The sequence below is a fragment of the Monopterus albus genome, unplaced genomic scaffold (genome assembly GCF_001952655.1).
Source record: "Monopterus albus unplaced genomic scaffold, M_albus_1.0 scaffold46.1, whole genome shotgun sequence".
Classification (NCBI taxonomy): Eukaryota; Metazoa; Chordata; class Actinopteri; order Synbranchiformes; family Synbranchidae; genus Monopterus; species Monopterus albus.
In genome coordinates, this window is record NW_018127926.1 from 1,959,278 (window position 1) to 1,981,512 (window position 22,235).

Consider the following 22,235-nt stretch of genomic DNA (forward strand, 5'->3'; position numbering starts at 1 on the left):
CATGCAACGCTACCATGAGGCTCACGTTTCTGGTTTTATTGTAAGTGACACCTATTCCATAGAGCATGGATCAGGCTGCAGATTATCTGTCTGAACTCAACCCGTACCTTAGATTGTGGGGTCCGAACCAGACCCGACACAGTTCAGTTTGTACAGTGTTTTTTCCTTTTATCATTAAACGTAGCCGACATTTGAGTGCTTCAGCTGTCTAGCCTGAAGTGTGACCCACGTGACCAAACACGACCCAGAACATCATTTCAAAATTGCCGAACCTGGCCCAAACCCTTGGTTCAACGATGGGTCCCATCGGGCTCAGTTCGAGTATCCACCTACTATTCCATGAAAACTACCATGAAATTTGATGCAAATATGCACATTGCTCTCATGATTTAAAAAATAATCATCTTGCACTTGCTAATACTTTGACTTGAGACCAAATGCTTGCAAACCTAGTGATATACAATAAGGTGTCTAGTGGCATATATAGTGTATTACTTTATGGCTTGGCTGCACTACAGAATGGGTTAGGTTTAACTCATCAGGACATTTCAACCATTGTCAGGAAACTTTCCATTCATACAAGTACAGTACAATGAATTATTCATTATTTTCTCAAGTACTCACCTCAAGTATGAGCAAACCATACCAGACTGGCACCTGTGTGAAGCCAAAACAAAGGATACCAGGTTATCTATATACAAATATGATTTGACCCAGGGGAATACTGTATGTGTGGGCGAGTCATGGGTGTATTTCTACACTGTGTTTGGCTGTTTGTATGTACCATTGCTCCTGTTTTGGTTTGCATTTGTGTGTGTGCATCTGTTTTTAAAATCTTGTCCGTGTGTGCATTTGCATACTGTATGTATACAAGCTCAGTGTCTCTGTATTTATTTATTTCTGAATGTACAATAGATGTGTGTGTGTCTTTCTCCGTACTCATTCGTGCGCATGTTTGTTCGAATGCGTGTCTGCGTGAGTCAACAGCACGGCTACTGCTTGTCTGCTGTGTATGAATAATCAAAGTGGTCTCTCTCATCATTAAATCATCGCTGTCCTGGTGGGAGCCTGAGGAGGAGATGAGTGAGAAAGCAAGTGAGAGAGAGAGGGATCATAGTTAGCGCTGCAGGGGTACATGCTCTCTCTCTCCTGCATCGTGTAGTGTGGCTGAGATGTGTCATGAGCACAAGTCTTTTCTGCTCTCGGCGCTCACCCACTTAGCTCCCCCAGACACAGCCGCTATCACACACACATTCATCCATATGCACGCACAGTAAAACACATGCACACAGGCATATTATTCAGGAGTGTACAGACATTCACACACTGACTCAAATACAAATATTACACCCTTTTTTGGAAGAGAAGGCCTCCAACCACTGCTACATACAGTGTCTGCCACATGCAGCTGCCATTACTGTCCTATTCAATGACACAACATTCACTGCAGCATGTACAGTATACTCTACTGATACTGAATATACTTGATACTTCTATTACATATCTGGTCCTAAACATAGGTTGTAAACAAAAAAAATGAATCAATTGGTCACTTGATGGCTAATGTAATAATTAGGAATGTAACGATATTTGCAGTTTCACAATATTCTGATAGAAAAATGTCTCGATAATGTTGTGGGACTATGGTGTATCTGCATATGCTTATTTTGTTAGTAAACTGGTCGCGGAAATTGAAACCAGCATAGTCGATGCTCCATTGTCGACTTTTAGAGCTGTTGTGTGGCAGCATTTCAGTTTCCCCACGCGTAAAAATGAAACTAACAAGCACTGAACAATTTGCAAATACTACAAGACAAAGGCAGTACTAGCTCTTTTTATGACTGAGACAGTCCTGGATACATCTGCCAGAAACACGTGGGGCACAACTGTGTGCAACACTTTAATGGAGATGGGCAAACAAACCGAATGCATATACACAAAACCAACCACTTTACCGCCCTTAAAGTCTTTTCTCTTGAAAAAGTAGAACATGATGTTTGAGAACCAGCTCCAGTGAAGCACAAATCTCACCTTTGTGTGGCTTATCCTATTTTGGCATCTTCTCCATGTTGAAATGTGCCAAGCTGAGTAGCAGTTTGCTCAATACTGCCCCTGGTGGTTGGGGGATACCTGCTTCAACTGGACTGGTAGCCTGCTGAGAACCCGACTCCGTTTGGTACGGCCATAGAGCAGAGTTAAACCTGCCAAGGGGGTACGAAAACACTGATGTCCCACTGCGACTGTGACTGGTTTTATTTACAAGATCCACCTGCAATAATATATTATTTTATTTTTTCTCATAAAAAGACCGCTGCACAATCTTTTATATACATTATACAAAAAAAGCTGATATATTATTTAGTAAAGGGCATTTTTTTCATCTTTTTTCTTCATTTTTAATATTGTGATAAATATTGTATCATGGACTTTTTATTGTGGCAATATTGTGCCATGAGTTTTTGGTGTTGTTGCATCCCTACTAGTAATGATGATGTGATATGTTAGTGATGTATTAATAATGGATCTAATGACTATGCGTAAAAGAAGGCACTTATAGTGGCAAACCACCAGAGAATCATCTGACTCTGCAGCTCCCCTCAGTACTGCAGAGTTTCAGCTGATTGTTTTGGTTTTAATGCATTAATGCTTAGGTTCACTTTCACTGTTCTCATTAGTCTAGCTTCCAGCTGCAGGCAGCTGTTTGTAATGATAAACCAACTGTACACCACCTGCCCAGTACCAAACAGACTAAGTTAATGAGTGCTGTTAACACAGCACAGCAGTAAGCAGTTTCTTATCTTTGGCTTTTGGTGGTTGCTCAGATAAAACAAGCAAGTTGAAAAGTCTCTCTCAGCTCTGGAAAATTGTGAAGACGTTGTCCTTAATGTCAACACTGATAAACAATAGTATATTCATTCATCCCGCTTAGAACTGCAGAAGCAAATATGGTATTATCGAATTCAGGAGCTTCACCCTTTAGAGATCATTATACTGTGAGTACAGTCTGAGATTAGTCTGGGTGAGAGATACTCACAGCACGTTCCGCTGAACTACACTCTCATATACAGGCTAGATGCGTTGCTAATGAGCCTGCTGTGCAGTTACGGCGTAGAGCCAGACTGGTTCCACGCTCAGACCGATGGGAGTTCAGTCAGGTGTCACGTCTTTCTTCTCTGTTCCTCCGCCTCATCATCAGAAAGGAGCACGTTACCATTCACTGTCATTATCAAAGCAGGCACAGGCTTACCTGAAGGGCCTTTCTTCAATCTCTCAGTATTGCAGGGGATGGGTAGATTCAAACATGAGTTCATGGTGGTCCCTGGAGTGTTTAAATTGTTGTCATAATTGTCAGAGAAAAGGAGATTTGGAGTCTTCCCAGTGTAAGACAAGAAATACTATTAGAGAATGTATGTGTGCAGTGTCTTTCAAATGAAGGGTGAGTGGGGATATGAAATATGAAAGCATTCCAAGTCTGATTTCTTCTCATTTCCTCCTGTTTTCTCCATTCTTGTTCTTTCTCCTCCTGTCCCTTAAACTTCTGTCCCCTCCATCTAGTCCCAGCCATGATCACCTCTTACCCCAACACCACTCTGGCCACGCAGGGTGAGGAGAAGCGAATGAGCTGCATAGCTCATGGGGAGAAACCCATCATGGTGCGCTGGGAGAAGGAAGAACGCATCATCAACCCTGAGACCAGCCGATACATGGTCACTGTCAAAGAGGTGGCCGATGAAGTGGTTTCTACACTGGTGGTAGGTGCTCGGTTTCACTGTAAAGCAAATGCATTTTGAATAGTTTTTGGGGAGTGCACCAGCCCTCAGTCATTTTCATCTATGCAGACAGCTGAAAAGCCGAGAGGGGGGCAATAATCTTAAAATCTTCAAGTAGAGTATGAAATATTAAAGAGCTACTGTACATTCCAGTTCAATTTAATCTTAATTAAAACACAATATGAATGAGCACATTTATAGTTGACTGTTGTAAGATTGTCCCTTGTGGTTTAGACTGGGGTTTTGTCTTCCTCTCTACTTTCTTTCTAAGTAAAGGATGAAAATAGTTCAGTGCACAGCTTTTCTTTTGGAAAAAAATCACTTGGGATGAAACATTATTTTAAATTCCTAACTGATAGGCACTCTGCCTACCTGAAAGCCTTGCGTGGGATGTGTGTCTCTGTAGATTATGCCGACTGTTCGTGAGGACTCTGGGTTCTTCTCCTGTCATGCCATCAACTCCTTTGGTGAAGACCGAGGCATCATACAGCTGACAGTGCAAGGTACATAAGCTCCCCCTCACCTCAGACTCACCTCAGCTCATGGTAGGTGCTATTTGGAGAGGATATGTTTGGAAGAAGACATACAGTAATTTCTTCAGGGAGTAGTAAAGTTTTCCCTCATTTGTTACTTAATCCATACATTTATTAGTTTAATTGCTACACAGTGTGACTCCTGTGTTTTGCAGTCCTATCCATAATCTCTCACCTGGGAAATCATAGCCAGAATAAAACTGATATATCTGTCTGGTCTGCCAGCTATCCAGTGCTATTTCAGGACCACCACTCCAGAGTCTCTCTCTCTTTAATTTTTTTCTCTCACACTTTGCTGTGTTCATGTTTCCTCAGAACCACCTGACCCTCCAGAGGTAGAGATCCGAGAGGTTAAAGATCGAACCATAGCTCTCCGCTGGACCATGGGCTTTGATGGCAACAGTCCCATAACAGGATATGATATTGAGTGCAAGAACAAATCAGGTAGACGCAAGTCCAAGAAGTCACCTGCTATGTAAAAATGTGGAAATCGTTTGTAAAAGTTTGTGAAATGTGGCAACAGGGAGAAAAAGAAAACCAGAGATACAACATGGAAGATGGCGTTCATTTCTAACAGTCTCTCCACCTTCTCTGTTTCATCTAGCTTCTTGGCTATCAGCCCAGGTAACCAAAGATGTGTCACCACAGCTCAACCAGGCCACTATTATTGACCTTCACCCTTCCTCCACTTACAACATCCGCATGGTTGCCAAGAATGTCATCGGCAACAGCAACCCTAGCAACGAGCTCACCATCACTACTGATGAAGCAGGTTAGTGAGTCTGTCGTGGGCATGACTCTTAGTCCTGCTGGAGCCCTGTCACTGGGTCTTTTACATACATTTGTCCATCCATCTATCCATTTTCCTCCGCTTATCCGGGACCGGGTCGCGGGGCAGCAGTCTAAGCAAAGATGCCCAGACTTCCCTCTCTCCAGACACTTCCTCCAGCTCCTCCAGGGGAATGCCAAGGCGTTCCCAGGCCAGCCGAGAGACATAGTCCCTCCCGGTGGGACATGCCCGGAACACCTCCCTAGGAAGGCGCCCCGGAGGCATCCGAAACAGATGCCCGAGCCACCTCAGCTGGCTCCTCTCAATGTGGAGGGGACATACATTTGTAACAGTCTTAGATTAACAGCTCAAAAAAAATAACAACAGTATTAAAATGATCATAACATTGCAAACTGGAAATATTACATAGTTGCACCACGGTGCGGCTGCCGCCATTTTTTCAAAAAAATGAAACTTCACTATTTACATTCACGATCTATACAAGCATTAATTTGGCTATTATTAACTTTACACTGTGGCCATGATTTATTTTAATAATTTAACTTTTGCTCCATATATAATTGATACTTCCATGTCCAAATGCAGGTTCTCTGCAGACATAGTTCCCTTTATCTCAAATCAGTTTTTTAAATGGAGGCCATCATCTTTTATATGTGGGGAAATAGATCAGTTCACTGTTGCTTTTAATCAACTCTCCATGTTCACTTATCTTTTATTGCTCATACTGTAATGATCCCCCCAAAGGCATAACAGCACATTGAAACAGGAAACATTTTCCCAGGTTCATAGTTATTTTAAGTTATAAACTTAAAATCATGTAAAATATTTGTCATGTCTATCATTTTTAAAGATGATGATGCGTTTTAGAATGATTATTAAGTTGAGGTGGTACCTGGAAGATGCAGGAATGAGCAAGCACATGAGAGAAGAGGCATTATCAACTCAACACCGCCATCTAGTGGAACTGAGCAAGACAAAAAGCAAATGGCTCTCCAGGACAGCTCATTTCTCTCTCTTAAACACAAGAATGCAGTAACGTTGAATTGTGTGCTTTACTCACAGCTCCTGACGGCCCTCCACAAGATGTCACTCTGGAGCCCACCTCCCCACAGAGCATCAAAGTTTCCTGGAAGGTACAGTCTAAGCTTCCCAGTTGTCATATCATGAACTAAGGCACCAAAATACATAGTCTAGATCAATTTATTGTATGATTTGGTCTTTTAAATTTAAATTTTGTTGCTACAAATGACACTGAATATTGCTGTTTTTGGTTTTTTTATTTGTTTTATTATTTTATTTGTATCCTAGAAAGACTAGCAGTCACTTTGTGGAAGCTAATTGGGATCTGAATAAATAATAAAGTTTTGATAGATATTAAAGATTAAAGGTATTACTGCAGTTGAATAAATATGGTTAACCAGTTGAATTTCAGGTGTCTTTTACACCTTGTGGTAGTTTGACAGTAAATATTGGGTCATGAATGTTTATAAATATATAAAATTGGCTCAAGAAGACAGTGAAGATTATAGCTCATACACACAGTAACAAATAAAGTCAAGCTATATATTCTAGCTGAATCTTCCAGTATTTGAAATTTTGTTAGATATTTGTTGTAGTACTCAGTGTTTAAGTAGTTGAGGTAAAAGACCCTTTTCTCTCCTGGTGCTTGTCCTCCAGCCTCCCCAGAAGCACCTGCAGAACGGCGTGATCCGTGGCTACCAGGTGGGCTACAGAGAGTACAGCCCTGGGGGGAGCCACCAGTTCACCATCATCAGTGTGGACACAACGGGAGATACCACAGAGAGCATCGTGCTGGACAACCTGAAGAAGTTCACCCAGTACAGTGTGGTGGTCCAGGCTGCAAACAGGGCAGGGACTGGGCCATCCTCACAGCAGGTGGTCACCAAGACCCTGGAGGACGGTAAGGGGGGATGTGGGTGGATTTGATGCGTTATACAGTAAATATCCAGCTCCATGTATCCATGCTGATTTTGTAACCAGAACTGATGTTAAGTCGGTTACTGTTTTAGTCATTTTAAACTGAATGGCTTCTATGTAGTTGCAATGACTCTTCAAACATGTTGATGTGAAAAGCCTCCCCTCTGCTGGACATTTGTGGAATTCTGTCAGATAAATAAATACTTGCTCTTGAATACTATTGCCAGTCTCTGATAAGAAGAATATGTACACTGATTTTACAAAATATAAAAAGCTTTTTTTCACAATAAAATAATAAATTGGGTGGATAATTGTTAAACTAAATCTATCATCTTCATAAACAATATAACATTCACACTGAACGTTGGTAGTATGTGAATATAATCTTTTACATTTGAAAGCATGACTATATCTACTTTTGAGGATCTTTTCACTTAATCATTTGGAAGATTCAATATATTAGGCAAATAAAATATTCCGTTGTTTTATAATTGAGCACCTCTTTATGTTGACCTCCTCTCCAGTGTTTCAAAGTTCTCTAAATAAAGAGAAGTGAATGTGACTGCTGTTTTACTGTTGGCCATTATATAGAAATGCTTCACTTAACTAAACTAAGATTCCAAACTTCATATATGGTGGTCAGCAATTATTTGTTCACCTCACTTTGGGTATTTAATGAACTGCTTAATGAGGGGACTTCACACAGCTGCTGGTGTTGCCATTCAAAAATCTTCTATTAAGCCTCCACTCCAATACAATTTCTCTTGTTGTGTCTTTGGCAGTGCCATCTCGGCCTCCTGAAAATGTCCTGGCTGTGGCCAAGTCTCCAGAGGTCATCTCGCTGTCCTGGATGCCGCTGCCCAGAGAGGCTCTCAATGGGAACCTGCAAGGATACAGAGTTATCTACTGGGCCAACCTGCCTGATGGAGGTGTTAACATCCACACTGATATAATTTACAAATCAATGCTGTTAACTTGCCATTTAAGTCAATGCTTTAAGTCACCTGATTCATCCGTAATGCTGGGTGTGTTTTAATTGCTGGTGTTTCTTGTTACGGTTTATCCTTTAGGGGAAGCTGTGGCATGGTGATACTGTGATGTGCTGTGTTGGTGTAATTTAGACCATTCAAGCTCTGTTGTGTGTGTGTTTTGCAAAATGCAAAGATGACCCTAATAAATGTCCAGTAGCAGTTGTCCTCAGTAAGAAACAACCACATCACTCTACCACTCCATATACTATATATTTGACCCACTCTATCTGAGGTTTATGAGACGTTATCAATTTTGCACATTATTCAAAGTTAAAGTGTAAATTTCCAAAGCACCTTATTTGCACTTCTGACATAAATTTTTAAGATCGTATTGTGTTATAGCACAGAAGCTCTCTGCAATTTATCATCTGATTTGCATACTTGATGAAGAATGGTAGTTTTTTGGGGTTTTTTTTCAAACAACTTATGCCACACATTTGTTTTTCCTCAAGCTTATCAACAATAGACATACAAAGTCTGCCTTGCACAGAGGCAATATATGTGCTTCCTGTGTTTTTCCTGTTTTTCCTTTAAATGAATACTGTGACATATAGCAGTAATCCAGCCTGCAGCCTGTCTGGTCTCCATCAATAACTGTCTCAGCTCTGAGTGACAGGGTGTAAGGAGAATGGTAGAAAGGAATCAGTGCAAAAATGAAAAGTAAAATCCCATAATGCCTGTTATATTGTGATAAAACACTTTATTATGCAGAGGAGTGCCTGCCATTCAGTTTTTATACTATATATTCAGAACATTTTCAGTTGATTTTCTCAGTAACAGAATTTCAGCTTTCATCATAGGCACTATTTCAGTAACTTCTAAATGCTGAACTGTTGTTACCATTTATTTAATAATCAAACTAAGCTGCACTACAGTGTAAATCATCTTTGACATCCAGTCTTAATAACGCATCTCCTCTGCTGTGTCAGAACTGGGAGAAATCAGGAATGTGACCACCAGTCAGCCATCTCTGGAGCTGGATGGATTGGAGAAATACACCAACTACAGCATCCAGGTCTTAGCCTTCACCAATGCTGGAGATGGCGTCCGCAGTGAACAGATCTATGTCCGCACAAAAGAGGATGGTATGAGAACCATTATCAGACCTCATCATTTAGTACAGTTTAGTTGCTACTGAAAGACACAGAATTAAAATTGAAGAAGTCAAGAAGTAAAGAGTATATGATGCTATGTTCTCTTCTTCCTTAGTTCCTGGTCCTCCAGCAGGAGTAAAGGCTGCAGCCTCCAGTAGCTCTGTGGTGTTTGTCTCATGGCTGCCTCCACTTAAACTCAACGGCATCATCAGGAAATACATTGTCTTCTGCTCTAACCTGCATCCGATGGTAATAGCATTTGTATACCACAAAATTTTCTGAACCTTTTTCAAATTGCTCAAACAGTATTTTTGTAGCCAGTTGCAGCCTGTGGTCTTGGAATATACATTAAGCATACAGTAGCACAATGCAGTAACAATGCAGTAATATCTACTGGGACCCCAATTGAACTAGCCACACCCACGCTGTTGCTGTTTTATGTGGAGCAAACCATCTGTATGTTGTGTAGGGTTAAACAGGTTTCTGTTTGCTTGGGATATTGCTGCTGCCCAGTGATACATTAATCTGTCTGTTCTCTCCATTTTACAGGTGATGAGTGAGTTTGAGGCATCTCCAGATGCATATTTTTACAGGGTCCCAAACTTGGCTCGGAATAGACAGTACAGTATCTGGGTTGTGGCTGTGACGGCTGCTGGTCATGGCAACAACAGTGAGAAGATCACAGTGGAACCTCTGGCCAAAGGTACAACACTCTTCATGTCATTTTTATGTACTTCATTGTGAAGCAAGGCATAAAAGTGTTAACATTTAAGTAGGTGTATCTTTATTGTCCTTGACTGAGATGACAATACTGACAAATGACAATACCTTTTGATTCTCTATAAAGTTATGTTGTTGTGTGTTTGTGTTGCTTTTAGCTCCAGCCAGGATTCTGACTTTCAATGGGACAGTGACCACTCCCTGGATGAAAGATATTGTTTTACCATGCAAGGCCGTTGGAGACCCTCCTCCTACCATCAAGTGGATCAAGGGAAAGTAGGTCCCTCTCAAACAGTTATGCCGATTTGCTCAGTATAGATTGAGGATTTTCTGGCTTTCACAGATATTATGACAATGCAATGTCTTTTCATCATGCCTTATAATAGTAATGGTCCTAACTTTGTTTCTGTCCTTCTCCAGCACCAATGGGACCCCTACCCCTGTGCTGGTGGACGGCCGTCGTAGTGTCCATGGCAACGGTAGCTTCATTATTCGCACAGTGAAAGCAGAGGATTCTGGGAACTACAGCTGTGTGGCCAGCAACAACTGGGGGTCAGATGAGATCACACTCAACCTGCAGGTCCAAGGCAAGTAGCCTTATAAAACATATAAAAGATAATAGTACTGCATGATGAGCATACTTTATTTGATTATACACTGCTCAAAAAAAATAAAGGGAACACAAAAATAAGACATTCAACTATGTTGTGTTCCCTTTATTTTTTGAGCAGTATATTTATCTTCCTATTTACTCTTCCTGATATCTAAGCCAAGTCACAAAGTGTTTATTTGTCATATGCACAGTTAGGAAACATGTTTCCCTGTACAATGAAATTCTTACTTTGCCGTCCACATGAATGCCACAAAATACAAATTAAATATAAAGTAGATAAATAAATAACACTAAATCTAAGGCACTTTAAGCAGCAAATGCAGCAATATAATAAAAAAATATACTGTTTAGGAGTCTGATGGCAGAGGGAAAGAAAGAGTTTTTCAGTCTGGAGGTCCTACATTTCACACTTCTGAACCTCCGGCCAGAGGGTAGGGAGGTGAACAGTCCGTGCTGGGGGTGGGTGGGATCTTTGAGGATGGAGGCAGCACAGAGATATCTTTCATATAGACCATAAAAGCTCAGGTAAAAAGAACAAAAAGCACAATGAACGAATCATCTTCAACACAAGGTCATGCCATCTCAACCAAGAGCCCTAAAAGTAGGTACAGTACTGTATCATATTGCTGTTACAAACTGGGCTTTGAGGCTTGACAAGGAGACATGATGTAGTTTAATACAAACACTAACTGTGAAGTTTTTGTTTGTACTCATCCACAGTCCCTCCTGACCAGCCACGCCTCACTGTTACCAAGACTACTACCACATCAATTACACTGTCATGGATTCCTGGAGACAATGGAGGGAGCTCCATCAGAGGTGAGAGCAACGCACTGGCACACAACAAATAAATTTGAAACAGCACAGCGAACAGTTTTCTCACAACTTAATGTGACATACACATATTCAAATACGCGTTATTCATTATATAAAAGTAATCACTCCCCTTCAGCTGGCTAGTCACTCTGGTCTAACATGCCTGTTCTTGCTCTTGTTTCTCATTATCAGCTAACTTGAGTCCTGAAAACTAAATTAAAAAGAAGTAGGAAAGAAAGTGCTCCATCTTCAAGAAAGCACAATCACAGTGAGACTGTTTGTGGTGATTTATCATTGCTCCTAGTCATGGTGCTCCTGTCTTCACAGTGGTAGTCACTTAAAAAGTTGTCCAAGGTAACTTCTCTGTGATATTTGTTTTGCTTCCCCACTCACAGTGTCATCCATCACCGAAGTACATCCCACCTAAACTTATATGTGTCTCCTTTTAGCCAGTCTTGCAGTATGTTCTGGGTTAGGTAGTGTTGGTCAGTTGTCTGGAGAACTCTTGGATAGATTTGCATAAAATTCAGTACAGACATTCATGCTGCCCAGAAGATGAATCCTAATGATGTTAACGATGTTAGTGAGGTTTTTTTTATTATTATTTATTCACCAAAGCAGTAATTACAATATTTACTTCTCAGCTAAAGTTGTATGGAACATAGACTTGGCCTTGTGTTAGCATTTATCAAATTGTTAAATACATAAATAATTACATCGCATTGCCCTGACTTCAGTTAATGCGAAGGATCATTAAGTGTTTTTCTGCCAAAACCTCCAGGAACTTTAATTTCCAAAGAGCTAATGTTCAGGAACTTTTCCAGCATTAAAAGCTCCTCAAGCACGTTGTGATTTGCTCCAGGTTCGATAAATTGGAATAAATAACTTGTAAAAATACATTTCCACTCTCTGACAATATAAAGCTAACTCTGACGAGCTGTTTCTGAGATGTAAAATGACAAGTGTGTAAAGGATGTTTTTGTTTGGTTAATAACATGAACTTTCCTCTGGCGCCACTCAGAGGATCTAAGCTAAACTTCTCATCCTTCCAACATTTTTATATTGTGGTGAACTACAACCTCACAGGTTCACAAGTGTTATATAAGTGTCATATAGAGATGTTATATAAAGGTTAAAGACTGTAAAATACTGTATATGTAAATATCACTTGTTTTTTAATGTGCAAATATTTCCAACATCTGTTGTCTCCCATGTGTTTCTTCTTCTCTCATACCTCACCCTTCTGTTCCTTGCCCAGGTTACATCTTGCAGTACTCAGAAGACAACAGTGAGCAGTGGGGCAGTTTTCCCATCAGCCCCAGTGAGCGTTCATACCGCCTGGAGAGCCTGAAATGCGGCACCTGGTACAAATTCACCCTGACAGCCCAGAATGCAGTGGGGCCAGGGCGCATCAGTGAGATAATTGAAGCTAAGACCCATGGGAAAGGTAGGGTCTAGTGTCAGACTGGAGAACTACATTGTGAGTTTAGGATCAGTCAAAATAAGGCACTATGATGACACATTGTCACATAATCACATTGTCTGAAATCATTCAAAGCAGATTTATTTGGGATTGCAGTTTGTCTCTAATAGCTCAAGATGAAAAACAAAGGAAAGCAACAGCAATTTGAGGGCATACAGAAATTTCATTTTCATTGATCAAATAAATTTATAAATCCAATGTCCTCTAAAATCCACTAAATAGTGTAAAATTAAGGGTAAAAAAAAAAAATTTTTACTTGTATAAAAGTTTTCTTGTTGGTTGACTTTGAAAGTTGGCATCGTACCATGTGACCTTGACCTGTGATCATAGTTTTTGTCTTCTCCTCAGAACCACAGTTTGCCAAAGAACATGAACTCTTCACCAGCATCAACTCCACCAGGGCCAGGCTCAATCTAGCTGGCTGGAACAACGGCGGTTGTCCAATCACCTCCTTCATACTGGAGTACCGAGCAGTGGACTCGGCCACCTGGACCACAGCCCAGCGCACATCGCTGACCAAGAGCTACATCCTGTACGACTTGCAGGAGGCGACCTGGTACGAGCTACAGATGAAGGTCACCAACAGTGCCGGCTCAGCAGAAAAGAGGATCACCTTTGCTACGCTCAATGCAGATGGAAGTGAGTTTGGATTAAACAGATTGTCACAGAGTTGCACAGTTATCGAGAATCGTTAGTGGCTCAGTATAGACAGATGCATCCATAGCATGTCAGGGATTATTTAAGTACGTGTCAAGTTGTGCTGACATGTCCCTCTAAACTGAATATATAGCCGTATATGTCAGTGTAATTAAACAATATAACATGACTTTGAGTGGGAAATTAGATTAAATACCAATGACAAGGGTTTGGAGTACAGCTGTGTTTCTTCTTCTTTTGTCTTCTTTATTAGCAGATCTCATCCAGTTCAAGGTGTTATCACAGTTAGCTATCAAAGGTTTGAAGTAGAGCACTATGTTTCTCAACAATTCACAATCATCATAAGAATTTAAGTGTAGACATAAAAAATAGTAATAAAATTGACAAGTTTAAACATAAATATAAAGGTATGTGTCAATCAAGATATATGCAAAAACAGGCTCAATGATTAATTACATGGACAATTGTGGGTGTGGTGTACATTTTGTAATAATTCTTTTGTATATTACTTGTGTGATGTAAGAATGTTAACACTGTTATAATTTTTTTAGTATAATATGTGTGTGTGTAGAAGTGAATCATTTACTGCTTGCAAACCAATGATGGTAAGATGATGTCATGGGGTAGGACTGGATAAGTCTGACTTCTTCCTACTCCATTCAAGCATGTACTAGGTATAAGCAAATTGATATTGGATTATGTGTAAAATTATGTGTGTTGTCATATCAACTGTTGTACATGCTTGAAAGAATAAATCAAATCAAATCAAATCAAATCAAAGGAGGGTTGAGGGCAAAGAAAAGTAAAGAAAAGTAAGTACTTTTTTATTGCAGCATCAGTTAAAACAATGCTGCACCCTTTACTGCTACTGCTTTTGGCAGAAATGTTTCAACATGAGAAGCCATTCTGCAGTTCTGCCTACAGTTTGTGCTTTAAGATTATTTTTGAATCAGGCTTTGAACAAATTGACAGGTATTCTGACAGTTTAGTTGAGTAAAAAAAACAGGTGTAGCTTGGTGTAGCTGTAGCTGCCTCAGGCTGCAGATTGTGTCAGTCATACACAAAGGGAGTGTGTAAGCTGCAAAGAAGGATAGTGGGTGGTGAGAGCTCTGTGGTGCACTCAAATATTCATTAATTTACTTTGAAGGGTTTTGCTAAGTCGCATAAGCTGCCTGTCAGGATGTTATGTGTGAGTAGAAGTGCTTCTACGTGTGTGTGTGGGTGCTATTGTCAGTTTGACAGTAGGTCTGTAGTTAAGCTCAGTTGCTGAGCAGCAGCTCGGGAAACTAACAGCACCTTTTTAGTCTCACCAAACCTGGTTCCCCATCTTCATTCAGCTACAGGCTTTTCTAACTTGAGCATGGAGGAAAATTTATTTAAATGGTATATTTTAATTTAGAGAAAAGACAGAATTAAGGAACTTTTACAAATTCCAGAGCACTTGAAGAGCCCATTCCTGATGAATAATCATAATAATCATTTAAACAATGTTAGATTTTTTTGTTTTGTTGTTGAGTTTGCATGTTCTCCTCATATCTGTGTGGGTTTTCTCTCTAATATATCAGGGACAGGCAAAATTGAGACTTACAGTAACATTGCCATAGAATCAACATTCCCATGATAGTTTGACCCTCATAATATCATTGCTTGACCATGAAAACCTGCTGAGGGAATTTGGAATGATGCTGATATCATTATTGGTTTGAATGTTACTGAAGAAAAACGATAGACATGACAGACACTCAGTGGAAGTACAGTGGAAAAGCAAGGTAGGACAGTCCATGTCGACCCATGAGGATATGCCAGGTGATGGTTAAGGGGAGCACGGGGTGTACCACTTGTTAGGTTTCAAGAGTGGAAACACAGGTATGATGTGTAGCTGGAACCCTGGCATCGCTACACAGGCTGCTGTGCTCTGAATGAGATGTAGATGTAAATTTCTAAATTACTTGGATAGACTGACCACATTTTCTCAATCTAAGTGATTACTTTGTCACCTGAAAAAACATCAAAACTTAATAAAGTGGCATAATACCAGACCTACGGGTGAAAATGATAACAGCATTGAGCCTGGTCCAAAATCTCTGTCATCAGCCTCTTGGCCAGCTGTTATTGCATAGAATAGGTCTTTCCCCAGATGTGAGCTGTTGCCTCACTGGGCTCCTTCAGTCCCTGTCTGACACAGTAGTGTGTCTGGGAGAATTTTTCCCAGGGCCAGGCAGGGTCCAGTTCTAACCCACACAGTTCTCTAGCTGCTGTCAAAAATCACTAAAAGTCTAAACAGTCTGTTGCAAAGTATAAGATTTATTGAGGAAAAAATCAAAAATACCCCAGTAGCATCTGTTTCCAGTCCATGGAGAGAATGACTACAGAGCTCAGGACATTCCTTTTATACCCTCTATAGGTTTGCTTCATCCCAACTTTCTCTCTGGCCTACTTTGGAATATACTATTATTTCACTGGTCAATATATGTTTCTATAAAAATAAAAATGACCTGATTAGCTAAAGGGTAATAAGGGTCCTAAAGTACTTTCCTAATGTGCCAGAGTTGCTTTTAGATCATCAATTAGAAATGCAGCTTAAGGTCCTATAATTGTAACAATAGCACTCAGAGAGCACATGTACCTCTGCCAAGCCACAACATTTGCTTATGCAGATAGGTCCCTTGTGAAAATGAGAGCCAGAACAACAGAAAATGTGTCCTAAAATCCTTAATGATCATCTTTTGTCCCCACCAATGTCCGTACCAAGTATGCTGATGAGCCATTTGTTTGTAATCCTGCCTACCAACACACACAGAACCAAAAATATAACCTCCTCAGAGAAGATAATAGTATTACAGTGAAGTCTGCACATAAAAACATGGATGCAGAAAATCTACAGTAAGGAACTGCTAAGCATTTTTTAAAATCCCTATACTCATTGATCATGTTACGTAAAAAATTATTATTATTCCAACACCCTTCACTTGCAGGGATAATTGTTTTTCAGCATAGTTATTTTGGTGTTGCACATCATTATTTAGTAAGAGTCATTCTGAACAAATGTTTCACATTAACAGCAACAAAGCTAAACATAAGAACAGAGCATGTGATACCTTATCTAGCAAGCAGACTAAAGGCAGAGTCACATATTTCTTCATATGTTTATTCCCTTCAAGGTACCATCCCTCCTCTGCTGAAAAGAGGAGACTCCATCTCACACAACATGTCTGGCAGCAGCGGTCTGAAGATGGTGGTGACCATTACCTCTATTCTAGTGATAGCTGTACTTGTCTTTATTATGCTTATGGTGCTAAAGAGGAGACGGAGGGAGCAGAGGCTCAAGAGGCTCAGAGGTATGTTGTAGCTTATTGTTTATTTTCTACTGTACTGTACAGGCGTTTTTTAACACCAAATTCACTTTAACTGGTTTAAGGCAGGAAGATTGGTCAAGATCCCTAAGCATCAACATATACTGTACATGCACATCTTGGAACACCCATATACTGTACATTTAGTTTATGAGCCTCAACATCACTGTGAGTAAACATGTTCACCATCACACCCATACATCCACAGACAAAAGAAAAGTCACACATACAGTGTCAGTGTCTGAACTAATTCATCTCTGTTAGACCAAACTCAGGGGTAAATTTTGCTTCTACAATTATAAAATGTCGCTGATTGCCTCTTCGGGTAAAATGCCTCCAACTCTCTAACATGCTTTCCTTCCCTTTTTGTAAAAGGAGTTATCAGTGGTTATACAATATTTCCATTGATGTAGCTTACAGTATTAACTATCTCTTTGCTGACTTCACAGATGCCAAAAGCCTGGCAGAAATGCTGATGAGGTATGTATGCTTAACTTTAATTTATGCGCTCTGTTTTCCTTTAAGCAGCAGATGTAAATCACAGTGTAGCCCAGAGTTACAGTGCCTATCAGTAAAAATCTAATATATTGCACACAGGATATGCTGTCCCTCTTGCCTTTTTATAGCTACTTATCAACTTAAATGGAATTGAATTAGCATTTGTGTGATACAACATTAAATTATGCAACTCAAAAGTAATGAATTTTTCTCATTAATCTTCCAAGTAAGAACACACGAACACCAGACACAGTGAACAAGCAGCAGCAGACATTAAGAATGCACATCGACATCCCCAGAGCCCAGCTCCTCATTGAGGAGAGAGACACCATGGAGACAATCGGTAAGATACTGGATATGAGACCTTGTGCTTATCAGTCACTACACTATGTTCATTATGCTTATTACTGAAAGAATTAAAGTTTTTTTTCCATCTTTGTCTTTTGTTGCTCCCTGCTTTTCTTTTTCCTGCCTTCCCCCTTGACCTCTATTTCCTTATTGTTCTGTCTCTAAGATGACAGGTCCACTGTGCTGTTGACAGACAATGACTTTGGGGAGACAAACAAGCAAAAATCCTCCACAGTGACCCACACAGTCCACTACCAGTCTCTGTCCCAGGCCACTGGACCACTGGTGGACGTATCCGATGCCAGGCCTGGAACCAGTGAGTCCCACCACCGTCAGTGCTCAGCATTTATTTCCTTTACTACTAACATTAAAACCATTCTGCTAATCTTGTGTTAATAATAATAATATAATATTGAAAAAATTCCTTGTGGCTAAAGCAGGGGTTTTGTTTCTGTTTGGTTACTGTGCAGCCTTGACTCTACATAGAGTTTAGTAATTGTATTCTACCGTCACTGTAAATGAAATGTCCCTCAGCAACATATAATAGCATAGTAATAGCATTTCATTGTACAGCCATCTGAGTTACATGCAAGCAAATAGTTTTTCTGCTTTGTCATAGCTTAACTGTAGACTACCCTGTAGAGCATGCTGCAGAGCGGCTTCTGGTGTTTGAGCTCCACTGAAGCATAGCTGATGAAGATCAGTGAGCTCCCTGCCTCTTCTTGGCATGTTCTCACCTGATTGCCCTGCTCCTCACACTCAGATTAGTGCTGCAATGAAATGAGTTTTTGTGCAGACAGTGCAAACATTGAATAATTTCCCAACACATATTTACCAATACATATTCAGATACCACTACTGATGTTCACCTTTACAGTTTTAGTGCAGATAGAAATAGAAGTCATCTTGTACTAATTTCTGTAATTGGCTTACAATTTAAAATCTGATGCCAGTTAAGTTGCAGAGAAACAGTTTCACAAAATATCATCTTAATAATATGCTGAAAAAAAGGCATTAACATACCATTCCTTTTAAGTATATTTGATATCTGCCATCACTAATAATATGCCCACTGGGTATTTGTAACACACACACACAGACAGACACTTACAGGACAGCATAATATAAAAACATGTAAAGAAACATAAAAAGCACAGAACAGTATTAGACTCCGCTAACACACACTTGCCTACATAAACACAGACATAGGCACAACACTCATCACAATCACACACACATGTATTGGCTCATTGAACCTGGCCAGTGGGGCATGAACCCAGTTTGCTGACTCATCCCTTTTGTCTTCCTGCTGTTGGCCAAACACCTCAATCACTCAGTCCCTCCATCACTGGTGATAGAATTACTGTCTGTCCTGATAAAATTACCAGCGCTATTCTTCTCCGCACAGATCTAATCCAAGGGCCTCATTCTGATTTGGCCCAGCGTTGCAGAAAGCAGCAGTCTGTCTGGGTCAGGCTGAAAATAATACTGTTTATACTGTATGTCTGTATGGAGACAATTAGAGCTTGAGACTGATGATAATGTTACTGCATGGACCTGTGATGGCAATGTTCTGTGTTCACAGAGGGGTATACAGGAGATTTGTACCACAGCACAGCGGGGAACGCATATACTTTGCCCTTCTTCTCCTATAATTCCTGTAGTTTTAGGTTACCAGTGAGCCACATCTTAACAACTATTAAGATCCTATGTTTCCCCACTCTTTGAATGGTCCAAAAAAGTGTGAACTGTTAACATTGTCCTGCCTCTGAAGAGGCCCAGATTGATCCAGGTCTGTTGAAAGATTGTATACTTATGAATGGACTGAAAATGTACTGTTTATTCAAGCACTAACTTATAATTACTCACAAAATGGATGCTTTCACATTTGAATGAGTTCAGATCTAGATAGGGTGTAATTTTAAATATCTACTGTAAATCTACCTTTAGAAATCTAAAAAAAAATGTATTAGTAGTTAAATTAAAGCAATGTGAGCCAGTCAGAAGAAAAGGTCGATCATGTTGTATCAAATGACTTGGACTCAAGCCGATTAAACAAAATTAGTTTTTCTGTTTATATGCTCTGTTCATAAACAGTTTTGTCCCTGTCTTATTAGACCCCACTGCCAGACGCACTGCCAAAGCCGGTCCTGCCGCTGCACGGAGCCGCTATGCCAGCCAGTGGACCCTAAACCGACCGCACCCCACCAGCTCCTCACACACCCTGACCACTGACTGGAGACTCCCCACGCCCCGTGCCACTGGATCTGTGGACAAGGAGAGCGACAGCTACAGTGTCAGCCCTTCACAAGATACAGGTAGAGTAGAGTAGGGAGGAGGGTGACCATCACTGCTATCCAGGATCACAGCCATTTATTTTAAGTTAAGTTTAGAAATTTTGAGATGTGACAGACATCATGTTGCTTCAGTGAGAATGTCAAGTGTATCGCTAGGATCCACATGGGATTTATGCAATCCAAAACATCTTAGCTGGAGGTGTTTCATTTGAAAAGTGCAACTTTGGGGTGTACTCTTGGCTGAAGCTGTCATGGTTGAGTCCCACTTAAACCCATACATTTACATTTATCTCTTCCATACTTTTTATCTATCACTATAATGTATTAAATAAAGCTAATATGCCCAAAGATGCCTGGATTGATAATTTAGTCTGTGTTTAAAAAAGGTCTAGTGCTTCATTCAATGTTGTATTTGTGCAACAACAGTTAAACTTGTGTATCACAACATGTATCCTGTAATCATCAGATCGTGCACGGAGCAGCATGGTATCAACAGAGAGCGCGTCCTCCACCTATGAGGAGCTGGCCAGAGCCTATGAGCACGCCAAGATGGAAGAGCAGCTCCGCCACGCCAAATTCACCATCACCGAGTGCTTCATCTCTGACACCTCATCTGAACAGATGACAGCAGGGACCAATGACTACACTGACAGCCTGACCTCCAGCACGCCATCTGAATCAGGCATTTGCCGATTCACTGCTTCACCGCCCAAACCTCAGGATGTCAGCCGGGTCATGAACATGGCTGTACCCAAGGCACACAGACCTGGTGAGGAAGCGAAGTTTACCTTGTTTTTCACCTGCAAACATACAGAAGCCCAACTTCCCATTCCAGTTTCCTAAACATAATCTGTACCTTCTAGTTCAGGGTCACTTCTGTATAAGGTCACTATTAGTGTAGGGTCACTTCACTTCACAAGAACAGTAGTACTGTAGTCACAGTAGTCAAATATATCAGGCACAACTTTCTCCACACTGTAAAAAATTATATTGTGAAATATGTCTCTTAAGAAGAATACCAAACACTTAAATATTTTTTCTGAAAGCGAACCAGCAGGATGACAGCTTTTTTCCACCTTCAGTTAGAAGTGGTTAGTTTGTCATCTGTGGAAGGCTCAGTTAACTCTTAAGAACAACACTGTTGTTGACACTGTTCAGCTTCGATCACCTTCCGGTGCCGAGGTGCAGCCCCAGTTTTTAGGCTGCTGTAACATATAGTACAGTATAGTACATTAGACTCTGTGAGAATGTTTCAGGTTTTCCCCAGGACTTCATTAAGAGTAGCACCTTTTTCTCCTCCAGCCTTTAGTCTTAACACTGTAAACAAACTCATCACACATTATAAACAATGATTAGCAGATGCATTTCCTCCAATAGCACCCCATCATTGTAAGAAAACAAAATATTTTTGCTGGGAAATAATGCTATTTTTTTAAATCACATGAAGGCTCTGTCTCAGAAGACTTACATCACATCTGCAGTTTGAGCAAACGTGCTGTGTTCTGTCCTCTCAGGTTGTAGCCTTATTTCACGTGACCCTCTGCTCCTCCGGGTAGCCCTGCAGATCAATTTCAAGGTTCTGGGAGAGCCTATTGACAGGCTGCTGACCACACACAGAACAGTTAAACAGACAACCTTTCCATGAGACATGTACACACATCATCCATCATCCCATTTGTTTCCATGTTACAGTATAGAGTGTCTGGGGCCACTGCTATTTAGCATTGTTGCTGTCCTGTCCTAGGACCAGAAATATGTGTGTGGGCTGAGGGGTACGTTGTCCCAGAATCCTCCTTTTGATCAGCCAACGGTTGAGGCCATGGAATATGCTTCTTAGATTTCAAGCCTCATTATGTGCACAGTACAACAGACTCAAATCACCCATTCACCAGGAAGACAGGGCAACTAAAGGCTGTCTATCAACCGAATGTGAAGCTGCTGTCACTCAGTACAAAGCAGTACTTTACTACCACAGTGGAGACTATTTAGTGTAATACCAGCCTCTTACCCTTTCAGGCTGGTGCGGCATCGTTGAGTGCTAGACTCTCGTGTCAGTTACATTTGGGGATAAAGTGTAGGCATAAGAATCAAGATGTGCTGTCACTACAGCTATCTGATGGGTTGCCGACTATTTGCAAGAGTTGTGACATTGAAATTGCACCAAAAAAAGTGTTTTATATATTTTATTTTGAGAATTGATGTTTTCAGCTTTTTTATAGCTCTGCCAAAATGTACTTATTCTAGCTGACTCTACAGTCAGTGGAGTGTGAAATGTTAAGAATGGGGTTTTCTGA

The 22,235-nt window shown here is 40.5% G+C and overlaps 1 protein-coding gene across 2 annotated transcripts in view; it reads left to right on the forward strand.

Moving 5' to 3' along the window:
• dscamb (Down syndrome cell adhesion molecule b) overlaps positions 1–22,235 on the forward strand; it is a 130,738-nt gene that overhangs the window by 102,750 nt on the left and 5,753 nt on the right. Inside the window, exons 12-32 of one of the 2 annotated variants that reach the window (XM_020600281.1) lie at positions 3,556–3,752; positions 4,177–4,273; positions 4,619–4,747; positions 4,908–5,075; positions 6,156–6,226; positions 6,771–7,014; positions 7,814–7,960; positions 8,992–9,147; positions 9,272–9,405; positions 9,706–9,859; positions 10,035–10,152; positions 10,297–10,463; positions 11,210–11,308; positions 12,564–12,752; positions 13,137–13,427; positions 16,607–16,783; positions 17,248–17,278; positions 17,524–17,639; positions 17,811–17,975; positions 19,762–19,962; positions 20,408–20,710. In XM_020600281.1, the coding sequence (XP_020455937.1) occupies positions 3,556–3,752; positions 4,177–4,273; positions 4,619–4,747; positions 4,908–5,075; positions 6,156–6,226; positions 6,771–7,014; positions 7,814–7,960; positions 8,992–9,147; positions 9,272–9,405; positions 9,706–9,859; positions 10,035–10,152; positions 10,297–10,463; positions 11,210–11,308; positions 12,564–12,752; positions 13,137–13,427; positions 16,607–16,783; positions 17,248–17,278; positions 17,524–17,639; positions 17,811–17,975; positions 19,762–19,962; positions 20,408–20,710 (3,354 nt within the window). The remainder of the gene's footprint in view (positions 1–3,555; positions 3,753–4,176; positions 4,274–4,618; positions 4,748–4,907; positions 5,076–6,155; positions 6,227–6,770; positions 7,015–7,813; positions 7,961–8,991; positions 9,148–9,271; positions 9,406–9,705; positions 9,860–10,034; positions 10,153–10,296; positions 10,464–11,209; positions 11,309–12,563; positions 12,753–13,136; positions 13,428–16,606; positions 16,784–17,247; positions 17,279–17,523; positions 17,640–17,810; positions 17,976–19,761; positions 19,963–20,407; positions 20,711–22,235) is intronic. The other variant, XM_020600282.1, reaches the window with a different exon arrangement.